This window comes from Taurulus bubalis (assembly GCF_910589615.1).
Source record: "Taurulus bubalis genome assembly, chromosome: 3".
NCBI classification, from domain to species: Eukaryota; Metazoa; Chordata; class Actinopteri; order Perciformes; family Cottidae; genus Taurulus; species Taurulus bubalis.
Window position 1 is genome coordinate 19,252,199 of NC_136591.1, and position 23,144 is coordinate 19,275,342.

The 23,144-nt window shown below is 40.5% G+C and overlaps 1 protein-coding gene across 1 annotated transcript in view; it reads right to left on the minus strand.

Moving 5' to 3' along the window:
* The window catches only part of galnt14 (UDP-N-acetyl-alpha-D-galactosamine:polypeptide N-acetylgalactosaminyltransferase 14 (GalNAc-T14)), a gene marked incomplete at both ends in the record, with an annotated part of 171,793 nt that overhangs the window by 40,622 nt on the left and 108,027 nt on the right, over positions 1 to 23,144 (minus strand). The window contains 3 exons of the mRNA XM_079215567.1: positions 1,397 to 1,462; positions 5,723 to 5,790; positions 13,127 to 13,225. Of these exons, the coding sequence (XP_079071693.1) occupies positions 1,397 to 1,462; positions 5,723 to 5,790; positions 13,127 to 13,225 (233 nt within the window). The remainder of the gene's footprint in view (positions 1 to 1,396; positions 1,463 to 5,722; positions 5,791 to 13,126; positions 13,226 to 23,144) is intronic.

Here is a 23,144-nt window from a genome sequence, read left to right on the forward strand (position 1 = left end):
CGGAATCCTGTTTGTTTTCGAGAATCCTGCCTGTTCTGGAAAGAATAAAGTTATTTTCTTTCACCACGCAAACATTGTTTTTCCTTCACTGATTATGTTTTCTTTGAGACTAGGGGAAAGAAAACATAAAAAAAACATTTAAATGTTTATTTTACGACTTTGTCTGTTTGCGTCTTTAGATTTCTCTTTAAATTCACAAAGTTACCATACATAATGCCTCATTTGCATATTTAAACAGAACATTTCATAAAACTTGTAATACAATACATCCTCCTCTTAATGTAAGTAATGAACTGGTGAAGTGTCATGGTGATATCTATGAGTTAATGTTTTGACCCTATTCACCTGTAGTCTTCAGAATGTGTGTAATGTAACTATACATCTCTATAAACGACATTTTCTCTCCATGAGTTTGTTCTCTGATTCAGAAATCTCCACTTCAGCAACTCTTACATCCATCAACCTTTACTCTTTCATTCCTATATATTCTGAGGGTTTATGCAGGTTTATGCAGGGGTTTGGTCACACAGCATTCATAACCTCATTTATACGTTTATTAATAAAAACTTAAACGGTTTCGTGGTGACATCTTCTAGTTGGTGTATCCTCCCTTTAGTTCCCAAAATGTTCATGAGCCCGTCACATTGTCGAGCCGTCATGTTCACTCATGTGAAGCATTCATTGGTATTCTATATTTAAGAGCATGGAGGCTCTGCTCCAAATGGATTATATAGAAAAATGATAAGCGTAGTTATGCAGCTGCATTAAAAAACAAAATGAGCAACATCCATATTTAGTGTGATTGAGACGCTAACTCTCTTGCCGCTTGTCAATTAAGCATTTGTTTTTTTCTGCTTTTACACAGCTTCTTCTTGAAGTTTTCTTTTTTTTGCGAAATAAGAAGTGAAAAGTGTTTCAGGTTTTTTGGCGTTCCTTGCTTTTGCAATTTGCGGGCGACCTTTTTTCTCTTCAGGAGCATTTTCTCTTTGTGGCAGTCCGACAGCCTCTTTCTGCCTCTCTGGGCTTCACTTCCTGTCACTTCACTTCACATTAGGTCATTTCAGTTCTCAGGCTCGTATGAAGCCGGAGATGATTGCATCCATTTCACTTCCCCGTCCGTCCGTCCGTCCGTCTGTCCGTACGTCCGTCCGTCCGTCTGTCTATCTGCCTGGCTGCTTGTCTGTGTGTGTTTATGTCACACAAACATGCGCTGAAATATTCTTATATATGTACACACACACACACGGACATGCAAACGTACGCTAAAATACTTTTATATACACACGCACATACGCACGCACGCACGCAAGCAAACACGCACACACACACACACACACACACACACACACACACACACATACATGTACACACACATTTAGAAGGCATGTAAACAAACCTTCTCTCTTGTTGTTGCGAAGACATTTGACTTTGGGCAGTTTGGTGAGAAGCTGGCAGTCACTCTCTGAAAGAAAAGAAAAAAAGCAATTATTCAAATGAACAGAATAATAAAGATTATATAATATAATATTGTTATATTAATGGATAATTTCTCGACTCTAGAGGGAAATTAGCAGCAGCAGGATGGCAATTCAAAGCTTACAGTTTGACAACTCAGACACTTGTTGAGCTGCAGAACGTTAGAGATGAATTAATATATTATTAAAAAATAACTGAGTGTAATACATGTTGAAAAAAAAACACTGGTGGAAAAAAGTGTCAAAATGATAAGAAGATAAGAAGAAGAAAAAAACGAGCAGCTGGGATATGATTAATTTACAGAAGTAGAAATTCATATTTAATACAAAATGTTTAACTATAATGGCTTTTGAAAATATTGCCTGTTCTTACAAAGTAAAAATGAGATTCACTTTAGTTCTTTATTTTTGAAAATTGCAATCGTTGAAGTAATAATGAGAAAACCAGACGGTAACATGTGCTGAATATTTCCAAGGGTTATGTTCATTATTGTTCATCTATTATTCGGTTAATCGTTTAGACCCCAAATGCCAAACAATAGTAAAACTTAAGCGTCACCGTTTGACCGCACAAGGAGTTTTCAGGTTCAATGATTTGTCGAATTTGAAAAGAAAGAAAAGCATCCCAAGAAGCTGAAACCACAGAATATTTAGCATTTTTTATTTATTTTTCTCCACGGAAGATCCGTGCTAAAAAGGGCTCGTTAATTATAACCAGACGTCAGTCATCTGGATAAATGTGCGCTCTTCTTCAGGAGGGATAATAATCGAGCACTGACACCACGATGTTCTAACAGTACAATGGCAAATAAACTCAGAGGAACCTCTTTTTATTTCTCCGCTGAGAAGCAGGAGATGATCATGAAGGCATATGAGGAAGTCAATACCTTAATCATTCACAGCAAACCCGTTGCGAATATTCCAATGTTTTTGCAGCGTTGTTGGTGTGAACGCAGTTTAACACCGCCCCCGCTGCGAGACATAAGTATATATATCAGAGTTATGTCACATTAAATACGTCAGTGTTTGGAAAATGTATCGGCAAATTGTAAGTGCTTCATCACCCAAATCAATCAGATTATATTCATCTAAAAGTAGTATACGAATAAATATATACTTATGAGGATATATGTACTGTATGTGCATATGTATCATGTACTATATATGTGTATATACATGTGTAGATTACCATATAACTAGGAGTTTGAATATGTGTATGGGCGGATCAGTATGTATGTATTATTCATAATCAGAAATTCAATCAATTGAAGCAAACTAAATTGTGCATGATTCTCTGTATTCTTATCACGATCACTTTAATCATGTTCTACAATAATGATATGTATGGTGTACTAATAACACTGTCATATAATTATGATTGCTTTCAACACATCCATAAGTTTCTTAAGCGCTAAATAAACTTAAGAACAGCGCGGCCTGCAGCGGGTGATAGTCCATGTCTGTGAGACGAGCAATCGGCTGCGCCTGTGGTGATTAATGTACAGCTCGAGAAGCGCTCGTAAATAAATGATTTCTTGTCAGCAGAATCTATAGCACCGCGTACAGGAAGTCATGATGACGTGAGAACGGATCTTGGCGATATAGAAGAACTCTCTTCCTATAAAACTAATATAACTAACAACGCTCCTTCATCAATGGGTAAGTGAGTTGCCTTTTTTGTCCGGGGGAGTGGCCAGCTTATCCAGTGAATTTCAGTAAGCCTGCCCGGGAACAGGTTTACATTTTTGGCTGTGTTGCTATGGTGATTTATCTAAACTTGCTTCGAGAAACTGAAAAGCCAGACCTACGTCATCTTATCCTGACAATTAGCCCGCTAACTCAGTGAACTAGGCACGAAGAATAGGGCCCAGCTCTCTCACGGTTGTGATATGAAAACAACAAACCGAATAACTGGAAACCTCCATCAGAGCCCTTTGACCCAGAAGGAGCTTTGGTCGCTCTCCTCTCCACTGAACTCGTCCTTTCAAGTAGGAAACTGGCAGCTCTGCGATAAAAGGCCCGAAAAAATACTTTGACCCAGAAAGAAGTCCTTTCACCCATTATGAGGATTTAGTCTTGAGAAACATTTTTTTTTTTTTTACATAGGATTCAAAAACTAAAATGTTCTACGAAAGGTTCAGTCGGGACATCGAGGTTTTAACCTGCAACGATTAATGTATTTAAGATAGCATTTATTGTCTCGAGTTACGCACAGTGGCCATCTGTTTTTTTTTTGTGTCGCCATCTTGTTTTTTTTTGCAAACAGAAGTGACACAAAAGGGTGGAGCTAAGAGCAACCGACCTCTGACTTTTTTAGGCGATCAAAAGGCATACAGTTAACTTAAAGGGTTTACAAGACATAAATGGACCATACTTTACTAAATGAACATCTTGCTGTATAGAAGAAGACTTTAAACTAGAGATTGAGACATAAACTCATGTTTACAATGTTTACTGAGGGAATAAATGAAGAGAGAAGTATAGTCATTTATATAGACTTCTATACAACCAGAGGAATCGCCCCCTGCTGGTCAGGAGAGAGAATGCAGCTTTAACACATGAAGCATAGACTTCTATACAACCAGAGGAGACACTTCAGCACCGGCTTCACTCTCCAGAACCGGAGGATGCTGCTGTGTCCCATGCAGACTTAAATATTTTTACCCATCATGAAGAAAAGGTTGGGAGCCAGTTAAATAGAAGACTAAACATCCCTCATAGCAATAATAATAATAATAATAATAATAATAATAATAATAATAATAATAATAATAATAATAATAGTGAACAACAGTCTTTCTGGTCGAGAAGTTCTCCAGTGGGGAAAAAAAGGATTCAAGCCAGGTTAAATATCCCAAAATAAATCAATGCAAGAAATTAGGATAGCAGCCAAAAGCATGATCTAAACATTATTAAATGAAACACTGTGTGAGGAAAGGAAGTTTTAATAAACCGTTCTGTAGCCCAGACTTCAAGTTCAGTGTCTTCAACCTCGTTGTTGCTCATTTGCACATCTCTGCTTGTTTACATGCGTGTATCCATCTCCGGCGCTGATTGCATCCCTCCGTTCTGCGCCCTCATCTGTTCTTTCTTTCTTCTTCTCTCCGGCACAATTTAACCTTCATTAGTTGGGCTTTCACTTCTGCACCGTCGGCCCTGATTGGCTGTCAGGTCGACTCAGCAGGTGTCTCTGATGATGGGATGTTGGAGAGACCGCGGAGAGCCGAGCCGCCGGTATCAGATTGCACGTTCTGCAGAGTTTTCCTCCCTGGAATAATTGGTGTTGATGTTTTTCATCCCGAAACTGCTGTGACGGTTTGTTTGTGTTTCTTAGTGTTTCTAGTTGACGTCTCTGTATATCACCAGTGAAACAGTGAAATGTGCTTTTGTATTTATTATTGTAAAAGCACGTTGTAACCTGTGTTAAAATAACTGTTAATAAAGATTCACTCACTCGATGTGTTTCCCTCCCATATTTGTGATGTGACAAGTCCAAAGTCAAATGGTTTGTGTTGCCTTCTCTGTTGTTTCCTTGAAATCTTTTAAGAAAGTAAACCTCGGCCACGAGATGAACAAACTCGGATAAAGTTCCAGAAACGGATCAAAACTTATTATCTTATTATTGAATTTTTTTTGGAGGTTCCACCTGGTCTTCGCTCGGCTTCAACGTACTTGTCGGTGAGTTTTCTGTCACGTGGTCGTGTTTTTTTCTTATCGCTGATGGGCTCCCTGGCCAAAGAAAGCAAAGTGCAGACGTGTAGTTTATAGTTTGTGATAGTATCGAGGTCGGCTCAGCAGATACGGAGGAGAACTTGTTTTCTAGCTCCTGAAGCGTGCAGAGGCTTCACTCCACTGTCCAGCAGCACATTTACTCACATTCAGGTTAGACGCACTTGTCTTTCATTCCAGGGACCAATTACTTGTTAGGAGCACAAATATGTGGTCTCTTCATTGGATTTATTGACAATAAGACAAGGTTTTCATTTCAATCTGAATTTTTTTCAGTATTATCTGTTCGTGTCTCTCTCTCTCAGCTGCAGACAAGACGCCGCTCATGCAGCTTGTTCCTGTAATCCTGGAACAGTGCAGGTCCCAGCTGCTGCTGCTACACCCACTGTGGAGCTCTCATCTTTGTTATCTCTGACCTGGAAATTGTGTGTGTGCGTGCGTGCGTGCGTGCATGCCTGCGTGTGTGTGTGTGTGTGTGTGTGTGTGTGTGTGTGTGTGTGTGCGTTGCCGCAGCTCACCGTCGTCACTAAAGTCGTCCACCAGAATGATCTCGTGGATTAGATGAACTGGAGTCCTGTTCAGAACGCTGGAGAGACAAGAGAAAAAAAGTCATGTGGAAAAAGTAAATGCCAAACTGCACACACACGCACACACACACACACACACACACACACACACACACACACACACACACACACACACACACAGACTGATGAATCCATGATGTACGCATCGCACGCCACATAAAACAACATATCGAAAATGTCAGCCCAAATTCCTGTTATGAAAATGTATGACGTGTCGCCTCTAAGAAACCATTTCATTGAAGAGGAAGATTGAAACATAAAAAAATCATAACTTTTTACTTGAAGAAAATAATAAGAAATGTGTTTTGTTCCGCTGTATTTTATTTGATTATTTCTGCCGTTCAATGACCTCTGTGTTCATCATCGCCTCGGGATGAGGCCGAGGAGGGAGGAAGGGAAGAGGAAAGAAAATAGGAAGAAAGAGGAATGACAGAAGGGAGGAGGCAGCAAGGAAGAATGAGAAGGACAATATTGAGGGATTAGAGAAGGTGAGAGAGGGAGACGGAATAAAGGGAAGAAAAGAAGGATGACGGGATCATTGTGGGCGATTAAAAGATAAAGGCAAGGGTGGAGGAGAGAATGATGGAAGAGAAGGGGGAAAAGAGTGGGGGTAAGAAAAGGTGTATGAAATCTATAAAATGTGTCATTTCGCTGCGTTTAGGGAGCACAACAGATGGAAATGAGCTCTTTTTGATTTCCTGTTGATAAATGAACGAAATATAAAAACATTGAACTGTGAATGAAGGATTGAGGATGAAAGAACAGAGTGGAGAGAAAGAAGGGGGAGAGGAGAAGGAGCTAAGGACCAAAGGAAGCATGAACGTAGGGGATGAGGGCAGACCTTTGGTTGATTGAGACTGATCAAGGGAGGAAAGTGTTTATGGAGAACGATGGAGGCAATTTAGGAAGGGGGAGAGAGAAGGAGAGAGGGAGGGAGGGAGTTGAAGCTGATAACGGAGGAGGTATGGAGCAAAACTGTGGGTCTCTGAGGCACCGGACCCCATCATGTGGAGCGATGGATGCAGGAAGGGAGGGAGGGAGAGAGAGAGAGAGAGAGAGAGAGAGAGAGAGAGAGAGAGAGAGAGAGAGAGAGATGGCAGGCTGGTAAGGGAGACAAATAAACCCGATTGTAACTCTCTCTCGCTCCGTCTGTGGAGTCGAGGGCTGATCAGGAGAGGTGGATGAATTAGATTGATGGATGAGAGAGAGGGAGGGAGGGAGGGAGGGAGGGAGAGAGAAGAGAGGGGAGGAGGTGTGTGGGGCAAGCAGATAGGAGAGATGGAAGGAAAGATGAAGATGGAGGGATGAGGTGATAACGTAGAAAGACAACAGTTATTAATCTCATTAGATCATTAAATCCTCCACTGAATCTAATATGTATTGATCTATCCATCCATCCATGTATCCATCTATCCCTCTATCTATCTATCGATCTATCTATCGTTACATCCATTGTGGGGAAAATCTGAAATTAAGATCAAGAACTAAGTTGTCTTTGGAGAGTTTATTATAACATTTGAAAATGGGACAGAGACAGATGACAGTTAGGAAAGGAAGTGAGACGCTGTGTGTTTAGGAAAGGAAGTAGAAAGGTTAAAGAGAAGGGTGATGAGGAAACAGAGAAAACAACGTTCAACAACGTATCGGCTCCGCTACAGTGAGACACACAGGAAGGATGGACACATTCTGTCTTTTCATTCTCTCTCTCTTCACCTCCTCTCCTCCCTTTCACCACCTTCCTGCCTCTCTCTCTCTCTCTCTCTCTCTCTCTCTCTCTCTCTCTCTCACACACACACACACACTCCCAGTCTCTGGTTCACAGGCCGCTAGCTGTGAGGCTTAACCTCCCCTCAGGCGTGCTGAGGGAGAAGCTATCTGCAGCTCACAGAAAAATATTATCACCGCTGACAATGCCGCAGTCGGCTGCCACAGAGGAGCAGCTCGGTATCAGCGCCGCTCATTTCCAACTCATATATCAATTTTAGGTAGATGGGTGGTGGTGGGGATATTCATTATCTACAGCTGCCATTTGGAGAGCGCTTTCATCCAAAGCGCCTTGAGAGCATACATGTTTAAGAGAGCTGAAGCTAAATGGGGGTGCTGCTGTACGAGTGCCGTGGTGGTGGGTTCGAGTGCCGCTAGAGCCGCTGTGCTCAGCGGGTGTCAACTCGCTGTGGAGTGAATGGAAGATGTCAAAGAGACCGGACGAGGGGAAAGTGGTGTGCAGAACCCTTTCCCGCTCCATTAATGGCCGATGTGTGTTTTCATGAATTTCGCGTCTTGCTGGCAACCTGTCCGCTGTACACCTCTTGCCAAGTTGCATGCTGGGACAGGATCCAACCCCCAAACCCCCAGAACAGGGTATAAGCAGTTTAGAGAGCGGGCCGATGGATGGAGAGTCGATTAGCTCCTGTGACACTGAAGCATCAGGGCCGGCTAAACGAGGAACGGGTGAGGATCGAACTCGAGCAGCGGATCTGAAAAACATTCAGACATTCAGACATTCAGGAGCCTCGGATTATGAATGAGTGATTGCTTTGAGGCAAAGTGTGCAAGACGTGTCTGCATCGTAGTGATTTTACACACAAAGGTCATACTTTGATATATCGCACAGTATTGGAAGATATTATTATCTTCTAATATTGGAAGATAAGAAATCTATTGCCGAACGACTTTGACGATTACTTTACTCTTCAAGGTTTCACTCATATTATTATATATTGTAGCGACCCTGTACTGGTGCCTGTCAGTGGGGAGGGGTCGCTCGATCACCACTCGCTCTCTCCGGCCAATCATGGGGAGGCAGTGTGCTAGATGGTCAGGTTGCGGCCCTGTGATTGGTGGAGCAGAGGGGAGGCGGGGTGTTGACCTGTCGGGGAAACGGGACGGTCAAGTGTGTGAGACGTGTAGTCAAGTAGCAATGGAGCTTGTTAGCTGTTCTGTAGCTTCGGTGTTGATATACCTGAGTCTCGCCAGCGTTGTGGACAGTTACATGAATAAACCTGCGTTGCAAGGAAACCAGCGGTCTACGAGTCGTGAGTGTGGACGCTACAATATTCATGTTCCCATTTTTTTGTTTATTAATCCAGTACTTTGCTGTATGACCGAAATTTGAAATTTGAAGACAAGAAGTCCGGGACTTTGGAACTTTCTATCAGCGTTTGGTACAAACCGTTGATGCTTCATTAACTGCAGATGAAGCTGATGCAAATGCTTCGTTTCCGGCTCGGTGAACAACTCAAAGAAAAACTACACGAAGACAAAACAAAAAACTTCTTCTGGCTCAAGTTGTTAAACATTCATTCCACCTTCTTGTTTGTGTCCTCCTCGCTGAACACACACCTCTATTACAGGTTTCAGAGTTGCCACTCTGCTGCAGGATTTATGGATTTATTTACAGCTGACAAGCGAGATCTCTTCTGGTCTCCGCGGGTCGCTGGCTTTTTTTTTTTTACTTCTGTTTTTCACTTTCGATTGTAAATCAGCTGCAGAACTGTTTTTTTTTTTCTTCTGTTGATGCGGTGTTAGCTTTTGCTCAGGGGACAATTTTCTTTGGTCTTCATCCTCTGAAGCTTTTCTCCCTTTCCATATTTCTCTGTTTGTACCGCAGCCCTCTCTCTCTCTCTCTCTCTCTCTCTCTCTCTCTCTCTCTCTCTCTCTCTCTCCCCCTCGCTCTCTCTCTCTGCCTGATTGGTTAGCTGACAGCCAGGTATTCCATCCTCTACCTTTGCTGAAGTAATTCATCACTCATTCCTCCCCCCACCTCTGCATCTTTCCATTCATCCACGTCCCGGCATTTTGCCCCCGACCAATTTCTCTATCAAGACCTCTGACAGCAATGGAAGACTTTCTCAGCAAAAAAAGGAAATACAAATGAAATACCCACTATTAAAAAAAAGCAAGAAAAAAAAATCCCTTTTTGGTCTTGAATTGTTCTCAGGATTAGAAAAAGAATCATGCAGTTTTGAAAATAGCAATGGACATTAGCAATGAACATTACCCCTTAAAATTACACAATGCCTCTTTTCTTATTTGTCTTTCATTGCATGTTAAATCTTTGGTGCTCTGACAGAAAACCTTCCCCAGCAGATCCACAGGAACTATTCTTGGAAAAGAGTCCTGATTCAGCGACTCGATACGTTCGGCTTCAAACCAGCGCTGATGCATTGTGCAATACAACTGCAGCCAGTAAATACTGCCTCATCACGCTGCTCCCAGGCTGCACATTTTACATGCATCCGTCTCGGTCAGTGTCCAGTCCGATCACAACTTTTACAAAAACAAATCTGCCTCCATTTACCAAAGATAAAAGGTTAAATAAAAAGGCAATTGCAAAGATTCAGTCAAACAAAGTAATTTTTCTGTCAAAGCCGATGACGTCACATTAAGAAGGTCCTTCCTGAACTCTGACGACGGCTGAATGCAACTGTCAATCAAATACGAAGAGGACTCAACAAAGTTTACTGACCTTTGCATCTGTGTTTTTGAGCCTAAAAAGAGTTCTTTGATAATAATGTTTACACAATATGTTCTAAACGCAGCCAAAAGTTGGCTATTTTTCCAGCCCAATTTAATCTCCAAAGTAACTCTAAAAGTTGCAAAGGTTTCATCTCCAAAGTAACTCTAAAAGTTGCCCAGAAGGGGGCGGGAACAAGCCCAAGTGAACCAACACTGAGGTCAAATGGCGAGTCTGTTCACATTAAACAGTCAAATATTGATATCTACATTGACATATATTGAAATCTACATTGCCATATATTGATATCTTGATATCTACATTGCCATATATTGATATATATATATTGCCATATATTGATATCTACATTGCCATATATTGATATCTTGATATCTACATTGCCATATATTGATATATATATATATTGCCATATATTGATATCTACATTGCCATATATTGACATCTATATTGCTGTCTGATGATGTTGATGCAGTGGACGCTGTCTGTGTGAGCAACGCCTCAAACGAGCATTGAATAAAAACGTTGGTGATGCTCTGCAGCGCCACATATCAGCATCCTGTGAGCACAGTGACACCCTGATGTGACACCCTCTCATCCAATCAGGAGCTTGAATCAGTGTTCCACTGCATGTTTGATCCCATGCCGTAGGAGAGGAGGAGGGCACAATGGAGTGTCACCAAACCTCAGCATAAAACTATGAAAGTTGCCGTCGGAAGCAAAGGCGATAAATCTGGCTAATGACCTCCTTCCAATAAATCCTGAGCGATCAGCTGAAGAGCAAGTGATCCAGACTTTTTACAGGGACTTTTTCTAGGACCACTGAATCACAAAGTGCTGAGCTGGTGCTGATCTGGAGCTCTACCCTCGCTCTTTTTTTTCTTTCGTTTTTTCCCATGATGCTCCTGTGGCTCATTGCATAATAATGAAAATCTCTGCAGCTCAGGAGGCTGTTTCACACACACGCACACACACACACACGCACACACACACACGCACACACGCACACACACAGAACCCCAAAACAAGCCTATTCAAACCAAACATGTCATCAAAAGCTCCACATCTTCTTTTCTCTCCCTCTCCGCCTGCTTATCTCTCGCCCGAGATCAATTCTCGGATCAGAGCTTGATTAAATATCGACATGGCTCTCCCACACCCACACACACACACTCACACACACACACACACACACACTCACACACACACACACACACACACACTCAGAAAACAGCTCTTTAATCCCGAGATGAAGAGCTTTTTCAAAGTGCCCGTCTTTGTCTGAGAAATCAAACTTTATTGGTTGCGTATCTCGGAGCCCTCAAAGCACACGAAACTCAAAAATTACACCCTTTTATAATGTAATTGTGAGCAATATACGCTGTCAGTGTTTTCAGAGTCCTGGGAACAAAGCGGGATTGCAGATAGTAAGGCTCTTCATTTTCTTTCTTTTTTTCCAGCTCTTGAAAGTAGATTGCAACTGTTTTATTTATTTTGCTGTCTTTGACTAAATATTGTTCAAAAAGTTGTTTTTTTATAACACTGAATATCTTTTGTAAACTTCTTGGCCATAATCCAACGATGATTGGAGGATAAGCCAATTTGTATATTTATTTTTTGAACGCATTCATCCATAAAAGAGCGACGATGGCTCACTTCACTTCACGTTGAGAAAGGTTTTACACTTTCACGACTGCGACCAGCCGCTGCTGCCTTGCTCACGGGAATCACAGTAGCACCCATGAGTACAGTCCATTTATCCTGAAGATTTAAGTTCAAACTAACCCCATGTATGTCATGAATTGCTCCTTTGTTACACCAGCTTTGCTTTTGTACACCGAACAATGTTGTGACCCCTCATAAGCCCCTTTAGCCCAGTATCCAGCCCAGTAACTGTGTCCGTAGCTGAAAGTACGTGGAACTTTTGTGCTTTTAAAGTAGAAGAAGTTTGCAGGCGACACGCAGTGCTAATGTAGCTAATCGGCCGAAAACCTGCAAAATCACATGAGGATCCACTGAATGTCCTGAAGCGATGCACCAACACGTCCAGATCCACCCAACTCAACGAGCTCTGGCATCTGACCTCTGACCTGTCTGTGCCATCATCACAGGTAAAAAAAAAAAGCTTCTGAACGTTGAAGAACTCCACGACAACACTCCTGCTGTGGTGACATCACCGCTCTCTGTCAGCTGCCTTCAGGTGAATCGCTGACTCGTGAACAAAAAAAAGAGAGAGAGAGATTTTACCTCTATTATTTTCGTTTATCTTGAAAGGTTTCACGTCAAATAAAACTTCAGAGGATCCTGATGAGAGCAAATGTGACAAATTCACAAACTAAAAATAAAAGGCAGCTAAACTTCTTCCAAGTCGCCACTGGTGAAGACACACACACACACACACACACACACACACACACACACACACACACACACACACACACACACGTGGTCATAATACACACAGTGTCCTTTGTGATAGTGAGGAGACGTGGCCGGTCCCTGCTGACTGATTGGAATAATGAGCTGAACCCGGGCCAAATCCTGGAGGTGTGTGTGTGTGTGTGTCTGTGTCTGTGTGTCTGTTTGTTGTGCGCTGTTGTGTGAGCGACAACCTGCTGATATCATCAAACTGAAAGACAGAGCAAAGGTTCAGAGACGGAGGGTCAGCAGAGTAACTGTTTGGGACACACACGCTGATACTGCGGCGAATAGCAACAGGATTCAATCACACATAACAATAAATAAAAACGTTCACAAAATAAAAGTTGGCTATATTTTACAAAACAGAATTGTTCAAATACAAATTCACAAATGATTAACATGCAGTCGTGTGTGCGTGTGTGTGTAGGGGTTGGGGTTACCTCCTGATGGTGCGCAGCAGTGTGGATCTGGCCTCATTGTGGAAGGTGATGATGATGGAGGTCGGGGGAAGATCAGAGTCGTAGTGAAGAGTGGTGCACCTAGAGAGAGAGAGAGAGAGAGAGAGAGAGAGAGAGAGAGAGAGAGAGAGAGAGAGAGAGAGAGAAAGAGATATATATATATATATATATATATATATATATATATATATATATATATATATATAGAGAGAGAGAGAGAGAGAGAGAGAGAGAGAGAGAGAGAGAGATGATTGATTGTGACATCAGATCCATTGATAAATCAAAAGGTGTGTCCTATTTCTATAGGTAAAAAAAAAAAATTAGTGAGTCCAAATTCCGTCCCGCTACCAGAGTGCGACCATTTTAGTCCCAGATACGAAATGTTCGGAATGCTCTCGCGTGAATATTATACGTCGATATTATAAGTGCGCCGCCTTCGTCCCAAGGGTTGAGAGGAGAGGACATGAATCCAGTTCAAGTTCTGGAATTAAGACTCAAGACAAAAAGTTTTGACGTGTTTATGTGTCCAACATGTCAAATGATCCGTGATGATCTGAATTGTGTGTGAACAAGTGATCAACAAGACCTGTTGAATCACAGAGCAGGCTCATTAAAGGACACCCCATAATAGTGTGTATGTGTGTGTGTGTGTGTGTGTGTGTGTGTGTGTGTGTTTGTGCTGTCTTCGCTTGGTCAGTAGCAGTTACTTCTGAAAGAAACACACACATACACATACACACAACACACACAGACACACACAGACACACACACAGACACTCTCTCACACACACACACAAACAGCATAATGAGAAGGCTGGCCTTTACCTATCAGGTTGATGGATTGGTGACATTTTCAAACAGAAACAGTCGGCTTGCTCTGCTCTGGCCTTCATTTTGAAAAAGCTCACCTTTCACAAATGTGTGTGTGTGTGTGTGTGTGTGTGTGTGTGTGTGTGTGTGTGTGTGTGTGTGTGTGTGTGTGTGTGTGCGCACTGCACCATTAGCCAGTTTAACGCCTGGTTCTCTGCTATCTACACTCATCATATGTTTCATTATTTGTGTATTGAAAGCGTTGAGGTCGGACCATTCAATTAAAAATACTGAAAGAACCATTTGATGGAGTTTGTTCTTATTTCCTTGTATGCTTAGAAAGTCTCCTGTGTTACTGTACACAAATAAAAAAATAAATACAAAAAAGATGGAACATGTAGAGCTTATTTTCACAACATGAGTAAATATGAGAAAAATGAAAAGATGAAAAAACTAAAATTAAAATTAAATTAAAGCTTCATTCTCTCTCCTGACCACCAAGGGTCGACTCCTCTGACTGTCCAACCAAAATCGACATATGTGACTCCTTCATCTATATAAATATATATATATATATATATATATATATATATATATATATATATATATATATATATATATATATATATACTACATATTTTTGTCGCTTTAGCTTCAACAAAAATACCAGCGTGTCCTGTTAAAGTGTCCCTAAAACAAACATTGAAACTCCTCCTGTGATTGGCTGTGGGGTGAGGACACAGGCTCAATTCCTAATTTGTTGCATTAACAGGTCGGCGGGTAGATCAGTCGGTGCACTCGAGCACCCGGCTGTGAAATAATACAATCAGCACCTCATTAACTCGCAATTTTTTTTTCTTAGTTTAGAGGCGCGATGATTAAATGGGGAAACAATATCGGCAAAGCAGATTACAGAATGTGGAAAAGTAATTCTCTTGCTATAATATTATACATGCGTGGGCGAAGGAGAGGGTTAAGTGCCTTGCTCAAAGGCACTTTCCTTCTATCCATCCATCTTCTCTTTCCAAGTCCTTTTGTGTTTATTCCTTTCTGTGTTGTTATCTCTGCCAGGAGATTATCTATTCAGTTGTGCATGAGTTTGTGTGCATCACCGTGTCTATCCACGGATAATCTCGCACTCTTCTGCACCGATCAGTCTAATATTGTTTTTGTGCACATTTATGACTGTATGCCAAAGGACCTCGCTTGGTTGCAACGAGTCAGACATTTTGAAAATATATTACTTATTATGATAAAAAAATTGCTTCAGTTTGGACTCTTATATACACTACAGATTATGTATGAATTGTTATTCATAAGACAATTGCTTTTATGTATGTATGTATGTATGTATGTATGTATGTAAGTATGTATGTATGTAAGTATGTATGTATGTATGTGTGTATGTGTTTATGTATGCATGCGTGCATGCATGTATGTATGTATGTATGTATGTTTGCATGTATGTATGTATGTATGTATGTGTTTATGTATGTATGCATGTATGTATGCATGTATATATGTATGTATGTTTATGTGTGTATGTTTATGCATGTCTATGTATGTATGTATGTACAAATATATGTATGTGTGTATGTTTATGTATGTATGTATGTATATAGGTATGCATGTATGCATGTATGTTAATATATATATATATATATATATATATATATATATATATATATATATATATATATATGTATGCATGCATGCATGTAAATATAGATATATATATATACATATATATATGTATATATATATATATATATATATATATATATATATATATATATATATATATATATATATATGTATGTATGTATAACATTACAGCAGCAGACGCTGAGGACACATCTGGTTGAGACTGTAGCTTCTGTCTGTCTGTTTATTATTTCACTCTAATTCAGTTTCTTCTTTTTTTTTTTTTTTCTTCAGATTCTCTCTTTTTTTCTTTCCCTGTTTACTCTGTTTTGTTCCTTCATAACTGCAACGTCAGCGGCATTTCTCTACCATCATAACAGTTGATAGATGAAGGGAATTACACGCGATATGAAGACAAAAAGCGCCACATGAAATAGAAATTACTCACTTATAAGTCTAGCTCACGGCAAAGTTAGTGAGTTTTAAACACACACACACACACACACACACACACACACACACACACACACACACACACACACACACACACACACACACACACAGACACACACACACACACACACTGGAGGTTGTTTAAGTTGAAGGCCAGGTGGGCTGTGAGCAGGCTGTTGTCACTTTGCATTCAGATTTTTTTCCGTCTTTCTTTGCTCTCCACCTTCGTCCTTTCTTCTTGGTTCCTCCATTGTTTCGATCCCTCTCCTCATGAGAATAGCAAAATACACACTGTGTATATTCATCATATCATATCCCATCATGCCCCTCTCCGCCACAATCCCTCTATCTCCTCCTCTCCATCTCTGGGTTTTTCTGCAGTTGATATATTCAGCATGCTCTACCAGAGAGGAACGATAAGAAGATAAAGACGAGCTGCCGCTGCTTCTTGAATGTGTGTGTGTGTGTGTGTGTGTGTGTGTGTGTGTGTGTGTGTGTGTGTGTGTGTGTGTGTGTGTGTATGAGAAAGAGAGAGAAGGACGAAGGCCGAGAGACACAGTGACAGACAGGCAGAGAGAGAGAGACAGACAGAGATGGACAGATAAAAGTTCTGCTGACAGATGACTGATGTTGGAGCTGATATGAACAAGCTTCCATACTCCCCGAGTGCATGTATGTGTGTGTGTGTGTGTGTGTGTATGTGTGTGTGTGTGTGTCTCAACTTCCTGATGCGTCAAAGCTCAAGAGAGCACACACACGAGGAAGGAAACAGGGAGGAAATAGAGGACAGGCAAGAAAACAGATGAAGAGGAGAGGGAGAAATGCAACCGAGGACAGAGGGAGAGGAGTCAATAAAGAGGGGTTTAAACAAAGAATAGTGGTGAGAAAAGGAGGGAGATAGCCGTAGGATAAAGATGAGGAGGGGATTAGGAAAAGAGAAAGGAGGATGAGACGAGGGAGCGTGAAGAAGTACAGGAGGGGAGAAGTGAAATAAGAAGGAAGTGGGAACAGAAGAGTAGAAGAGAGGGACGAGGCTTAGGGGTTCGTTCAACACAACAATGGCGGCTCCTACAAGGTAGCATCAGTTATATCTGAACCGGAGAGTATTTCTTCACCAAAAGATGAGTGAAGAACAGCGCTGAAAGCTTTTTCTAGATGTAAAACATGCGTTCGCTCCTCTCTGTGTTGGCTTTGGCAAGAGTTTGATTGACAGATGGTTTGTCCAATCACCTGCCAAGTGTTTTCCAAAGACAGCTTCTCAGGCGGTTCTGTGCTCCAAACCATCTGGTGGGTCGGGTTTAGGGTGATGTAGGTGGAACAAAAATAGAAGTTCGGGGGTAAAATGAAATGTAAATGTGGAGAGGAGAAACCAAAAAGAAAGGAAGAGGAAAAATAGAAGAGGGCGGGTGTTGAGAAAATGAGACTGCAAGAAAAGAAATGAATCCATTTCATCCACTGGGAATTAAACCAAGAATGTTTCACTATAAATGAGAAACATTCCTCATCTCACACGTTTACTTTAAGCACCAGAAGTGTTGTTGAAATGGAAAACGAGAGGAAACAAAGAAACAGAAGACAATAAAAATAGAAAAATAAACCAAGGTTAGAGGATGAAAGAGAGGAAGGAAACGTGTCGCAAGGGAGGAGAGACGAGCAGAGTGTTTACTGTAGATTTCTGTCCAGATGGTGCAAAAATCATTCATATTTGATGAGCGGAGCCATTCGAGGAGTGATGTTGTTTGTTAGTGTGTGTGTGTGTGTGTGTGTGTGTGTGTGTGTGTGTGTGTGTGCGTGTGCGTGTGTGTGAATGTGTGTGTTATGGCTCATCAAAGTTCATGCGGAGGTGAGATAAGCACATGAAAAGAGAGGTCAGCACACACACACACACACACACACACACACACACACACACACACACACGCGCGCGCACACACACACACACACACACACTTCCCTCTCTGCGGGCGGTGCAGCAGACCTGTCAAAGTGTATGTTCATGCTACAAAGTACTAATGGCCACTGATGTAGCCCTGAGATACTGTCAGACACACACACACACACACACACACACACACACACACACACCATTAACACCTCTTCTCCCTCTCTGTCCTTCACTTGTTCTGCCTCTCGGCTTTTGTTGTTTTTATTCTCCTATTTACTCTCTTTTCCCCTCAGTGTCTCTCCATCTCTCTTTACTTTCCCCTGAGTTGTCCGAGTCGGCCAAACTAAACAACAGAGAAGGTTGTTGGTATTCTGGACCGACATCAGGCAGACAGTTTTCAGACAGCAGTCTTAGCAGAATGCAACATCTGGTTCTGGTGTTAAAGCTGCATTGTCTACTGACCACCAGGGGGCGACTCCTCTGGTTGTATAGAAGTCTCTGGGACAGAGGATCTATAGAGCTATGTGGTGTCCTTAATAACTATGATCTCACTCAGCATGTAACAGGTCCCACCCACAACAAGGGGCACACTAGACCTAATCATCACCAAAGGTCTGAACATTGTCAAGGTTGCTGTGGCTGATGTTGCACTCTCTGATCATTTCTGTGTTTTCTTTGAGAGTGCAATCTCCCTTCACTCAAATGTCCAAACTGAGGTTGTGACAAAATGTTACATCACTGAAAACACCAGTGAACTATTTATTCAGAAGTTCTCCTCCACACCAGGCCTCTCTTGCATCTCAGTCAATGAGCTTGTGGATGGCTTCAATTCTAAAGTAAACAATGTTATTGATGACATTGCATCCACTAAGGTGAAGGTTGTCTCGGGTAAGAAAAGATCCCCTTGGAGAAATGCCACGCTGGTCAGAATAGAGAAAAGAGATTGTCGGAAAGCTGAACGCAGGTGGCGAATAACTAATCTCCAGGTTCACTGTGGTATCTATAAAGAGAGACTTCGCAATTATAATTTGGAACTTAAAAATGCAAGAAAGTCCTTCTTCTCTGACATCATAACCAAAACCAATAACAATATTATAGCCTTATTTGCTACCGTGGACAGGCTAACAAACCCTCCGGTGTCGGTAACTGCTACGCTCCAATCCACCTGGCAATGCAATCAATTTGCCTCCTATTTTGCTGATGAAATTCAGAAAATAAGACAACCACAGGATACACCAACCACAGGATATGTGTTGTCCCCATCTTTAAATAGCATCCATTCAAATATCATGACACAATTTCACTCAATTCACCAAAGAAGCCTAGAATTAGTCATTATACAACATCTGAAAACATCCTCCCGCTGCTTGGATATTCTACCAAAATTCTTAAAAAATATTTTACACTGCATGACCGTTGATCTTTTACAAATTGTAAACACATCCCTTCTCTCAGGTGTCTTCCCACAAGCCCTAAAAACTGCAGTTATTAAACCACTCCTAAAGAAGGCTAGTTTAGACCCCGATATATTGACTATAGGCCAATATCAAACCTCCCATTTTTAAGTTAATGGAAAAAGTGTTTTTTCAACAGCTGAACAACTTTTTGGCTGAAAATAACTGTTTTTCATGTCTTCCAGCCCGGCTTTCATCAGCACCACAGTACTGAAACTGCTCTTGTTAAGGTTGGTTTTTTTTGTCTCAGTATTACTGGATCTTAGTGCTGGATTCGTCATGGTCGATCATGACTAGGCAGACTGAAAGTCTGGGTAGGACTCGCTGGCGCGCCACGATCAGCAGTTAAACAGCATGCGTAGGTACCAAATCCACGGCCCACCACTGCTCAACAGGATTTGGAGAAACTTGTCCTTGCATTTTTGCTGCTGGTTTATAATGCACTGAATGGTTTATGGCCTAAGTATGTTTGTGATCTGCTGCTACCTTATGAACCATCCCGGCTACTCAGGTCGTCTGGGACGAGTCTACTTTCTGTTCCAAGAGTCAGAACTAAACATGGAGAAGCAGCGTTCAGATTGAAGCGTCCAGATTGAAGACTTTTCTGTTTGCTGTTGCTCACTACTGCATTTTATTTCTAAACTGCACTGCAACTTGTATTCAATTTTTATTTTTGCTTTTTGACTGTTTTAATGTTGTCTTAACTGTTTTTAAATCCTGATGGCTCAGCATTATGTTTTGATGCCTTTAATGGTTTTATGTGAAGTACTATGAATCGCCTTGTTGTTGAAATGTGCTATACAAATAAACTTGCCTTGCCTTGCCTATGCTTCATGTGTTAAAGCTGCAATCTCTCTCCTGACCACCAGGGGGTGACTACTCTGGTTGTATAGAAGTATATGCAAAACTTACTCTTTAACTGTATTCATATAGCACCTATAAAATCTGAGTATACAAAGTGCTTTGACGGACACTTAAACCTGGATAAAACAGTTCAACAGGTGAAACGATAAAACCAATCGATATGATACAAATAAACTAATAAATGAATACAAATAAAATGTAGTAATTTAGTAGAAAAATATATAAAATAAAATGAAGCGATGACGTCACGTCAAAGCAAGTCTATAGAAACGGGTTTTAATAAGTGATTTATTGAAATATTCTTAATCTTGCAAACTCTGCAATGATGAACTTCAGCTAAAGGCATCACACATCCACAATACAGAACCCTGCAAAGATATTTTAATGGCTGAGAAAAATATAAAATACCATTGTTTTTTTTCCAATGTGATATTCTTAAGAGACATAGGGGCGATGGGAAGACTTGTATCATTTAGTTTGTACTTCGGGCGGCACTGTGTGGAACCGTGTCGGTTTAATCCGCAGCACGCCTGCCGGAGTGAGATATTCCGATGAGATGTTCACCTCTGGCCTTTCTTTCTTCTCCCACCGCCACTGTCTCGCTTCTATTCAGGTGTTCGCAGAGGAGAAGGTGGCCTAGTTTTGGCTTGTTAGGCAACATCAATTTACATATTTACACACACACACACACATACACACACACACATACACACACACACACACACACACACACACACTGCTGCGGAGTGAGGAAGCGAGGGATTTATCTTCTCCTGATTGAGAGAAAGAAAAGAAAAGAAAGAAGAGACGGCGAGGGACAGCTTATAATACCTCATTTCTTCTCTTGCTGGAAAATTCCATTAGGAAAATTTCCGAGTCAATGACTCCAGTGAATGAATACTCAAATGAATAGTTCAGTGGATTCAACTATTTTAATTGAAGCAGGTTAAATCCCCCAAAAGGGAGCGGGCAAATGGATGTATACTCTGCAAAAGAAAAGTGGACCATGTCGCCGCCTCGTGTATTCGCTGTTTTTCTGCAGCAAAAGACGAGATTTAAGTTTATTCAATTTGTGCTTTCATGAGGCAACAATAATGTTTCATAATAATGTTCACGCAATAAGGATTAAACTCATCAACACAGAACACTAATGACTTCACCCCCATCATGCACATGCATTAGAACCAGACTAGCATACTACTACTTTTTACAGTAACAAAATATTTCATTTTAAAAATGACAAAAAATACTAAAAAAATGTAATCAATGGCCGATAATAGCCGAACCCTAATGTTAGCTAACTTTAGCAGACTTCGCTTATTGCAGACATCTTTGTGTAGTATAGCCGTCAACAAATATCCCCAAATTCTAATATATGTATTGAATTGTAGATCGATTTTTTAAAATCTTTTGTTAAATTCAGTAGGAGCAAGCTCAAATCGTGGCACCGGCACCTCGTATTGGCACTTCCTGTGGCACCTCTAGTTGCCACTAGTTTTTGTGGCAGCTTGCCACAACAACTAGTGGCATCTGATAGGTGCCACTTGTTTTTGTGGCAGCTTTGTGGCAGGAAAGTAGCATTTCCATCATGTGGTTTTTTCATTCATTTGCAAGGTTTCCTTCTGAACCCAGTGTTTCTGCACATATTGAAGATGAGTGTTATTGACCCATTTGGCCACAAGAGGAAGTTTACCTTTGTGTGAGCGCTTTTGTCAGGAGTAAACACATGCAGGTATGTTTCTCTTTTAAAATGTTTTTTTTTCTGAATTTATAAATCCACTGTGCAATGTAATTCGTTAGCATAGTCGTTCATTCATTTTCTGTTTTGATATTGGTTAAATAAATTAAAGATTGGTATCCTGGCTATTGAATATCTATTGAATCAAATATCTGCCTCTTTGTCTAATTTAACTCATCATTCATATTTCTCCAACCAAATATAATATTTAATATGTATGACTATTAATTTTTTGGTTAGACTTAAGTATTGTAATGTGAATAATGTCATACAGCCTTCATAATAATGTATATTCTTTTGTCAATTTTAATCAAGCCATTCATTTTTTTTAACTCCTTACTAAATCAGACCAAACAAATTAATTGACTGTGCTGTAATTGAGAAATAAGCCAGGTATGCATTTACAAGTTATGTACAAAGTCTTTATTGGTCTTTAAATAATGCATTTATTAATTTAGTCTCTCTTTTTAATTTAATCTCTCTGGATCAGAAGAAATAAACGTTTTAGGTAGGTTTTTATTCATTGGTTTAAACTCAACAGACAAAGACTTTCAAGCTTGTTTTTATTATTACAATTAATACAATCCATAATATCCTACTGTAACAGAACTAATAATAATTAGTAGTAGTAATATTAATATGTGCACTGCCACCCTGTAAATTATATGAAATCAAACATTATTAGTTTATGTTCCACATTTGAATATGCTTATTTGTCATTGTCTTATGACTGTATGTAGAGATAATGACATTTGTTTACAACAACTTTTTTTTAATATAATTACTGTAACAACAGTAAATATTTCTCTGATATTATTAAGTTATTTTTTTAATTGGCCTTGCTTTTTAATCTTCTTAAGCATTACTACCAATGGGGTTCTAATGGGGCTCAGTGTCTCCCTCCAACACTCTCAACAGTACAGCGGACAGTAGGTGTGGATGGAATCACAACCTTGAGTTGCCCTGGAGAAAGAAATTGCCCGTACATAATATAACATCGCCTTGTTATGAATCATCTGATACAGTCTATGAAAGTGTATAGAGTGCTTGAATTATATGATATGTCCATGAGCTACGTTTTATGACAAACACTATTTACATAATCAATATTTAAATGGCTACCAGATTTGTCGTTGAACATTGATGTGTATA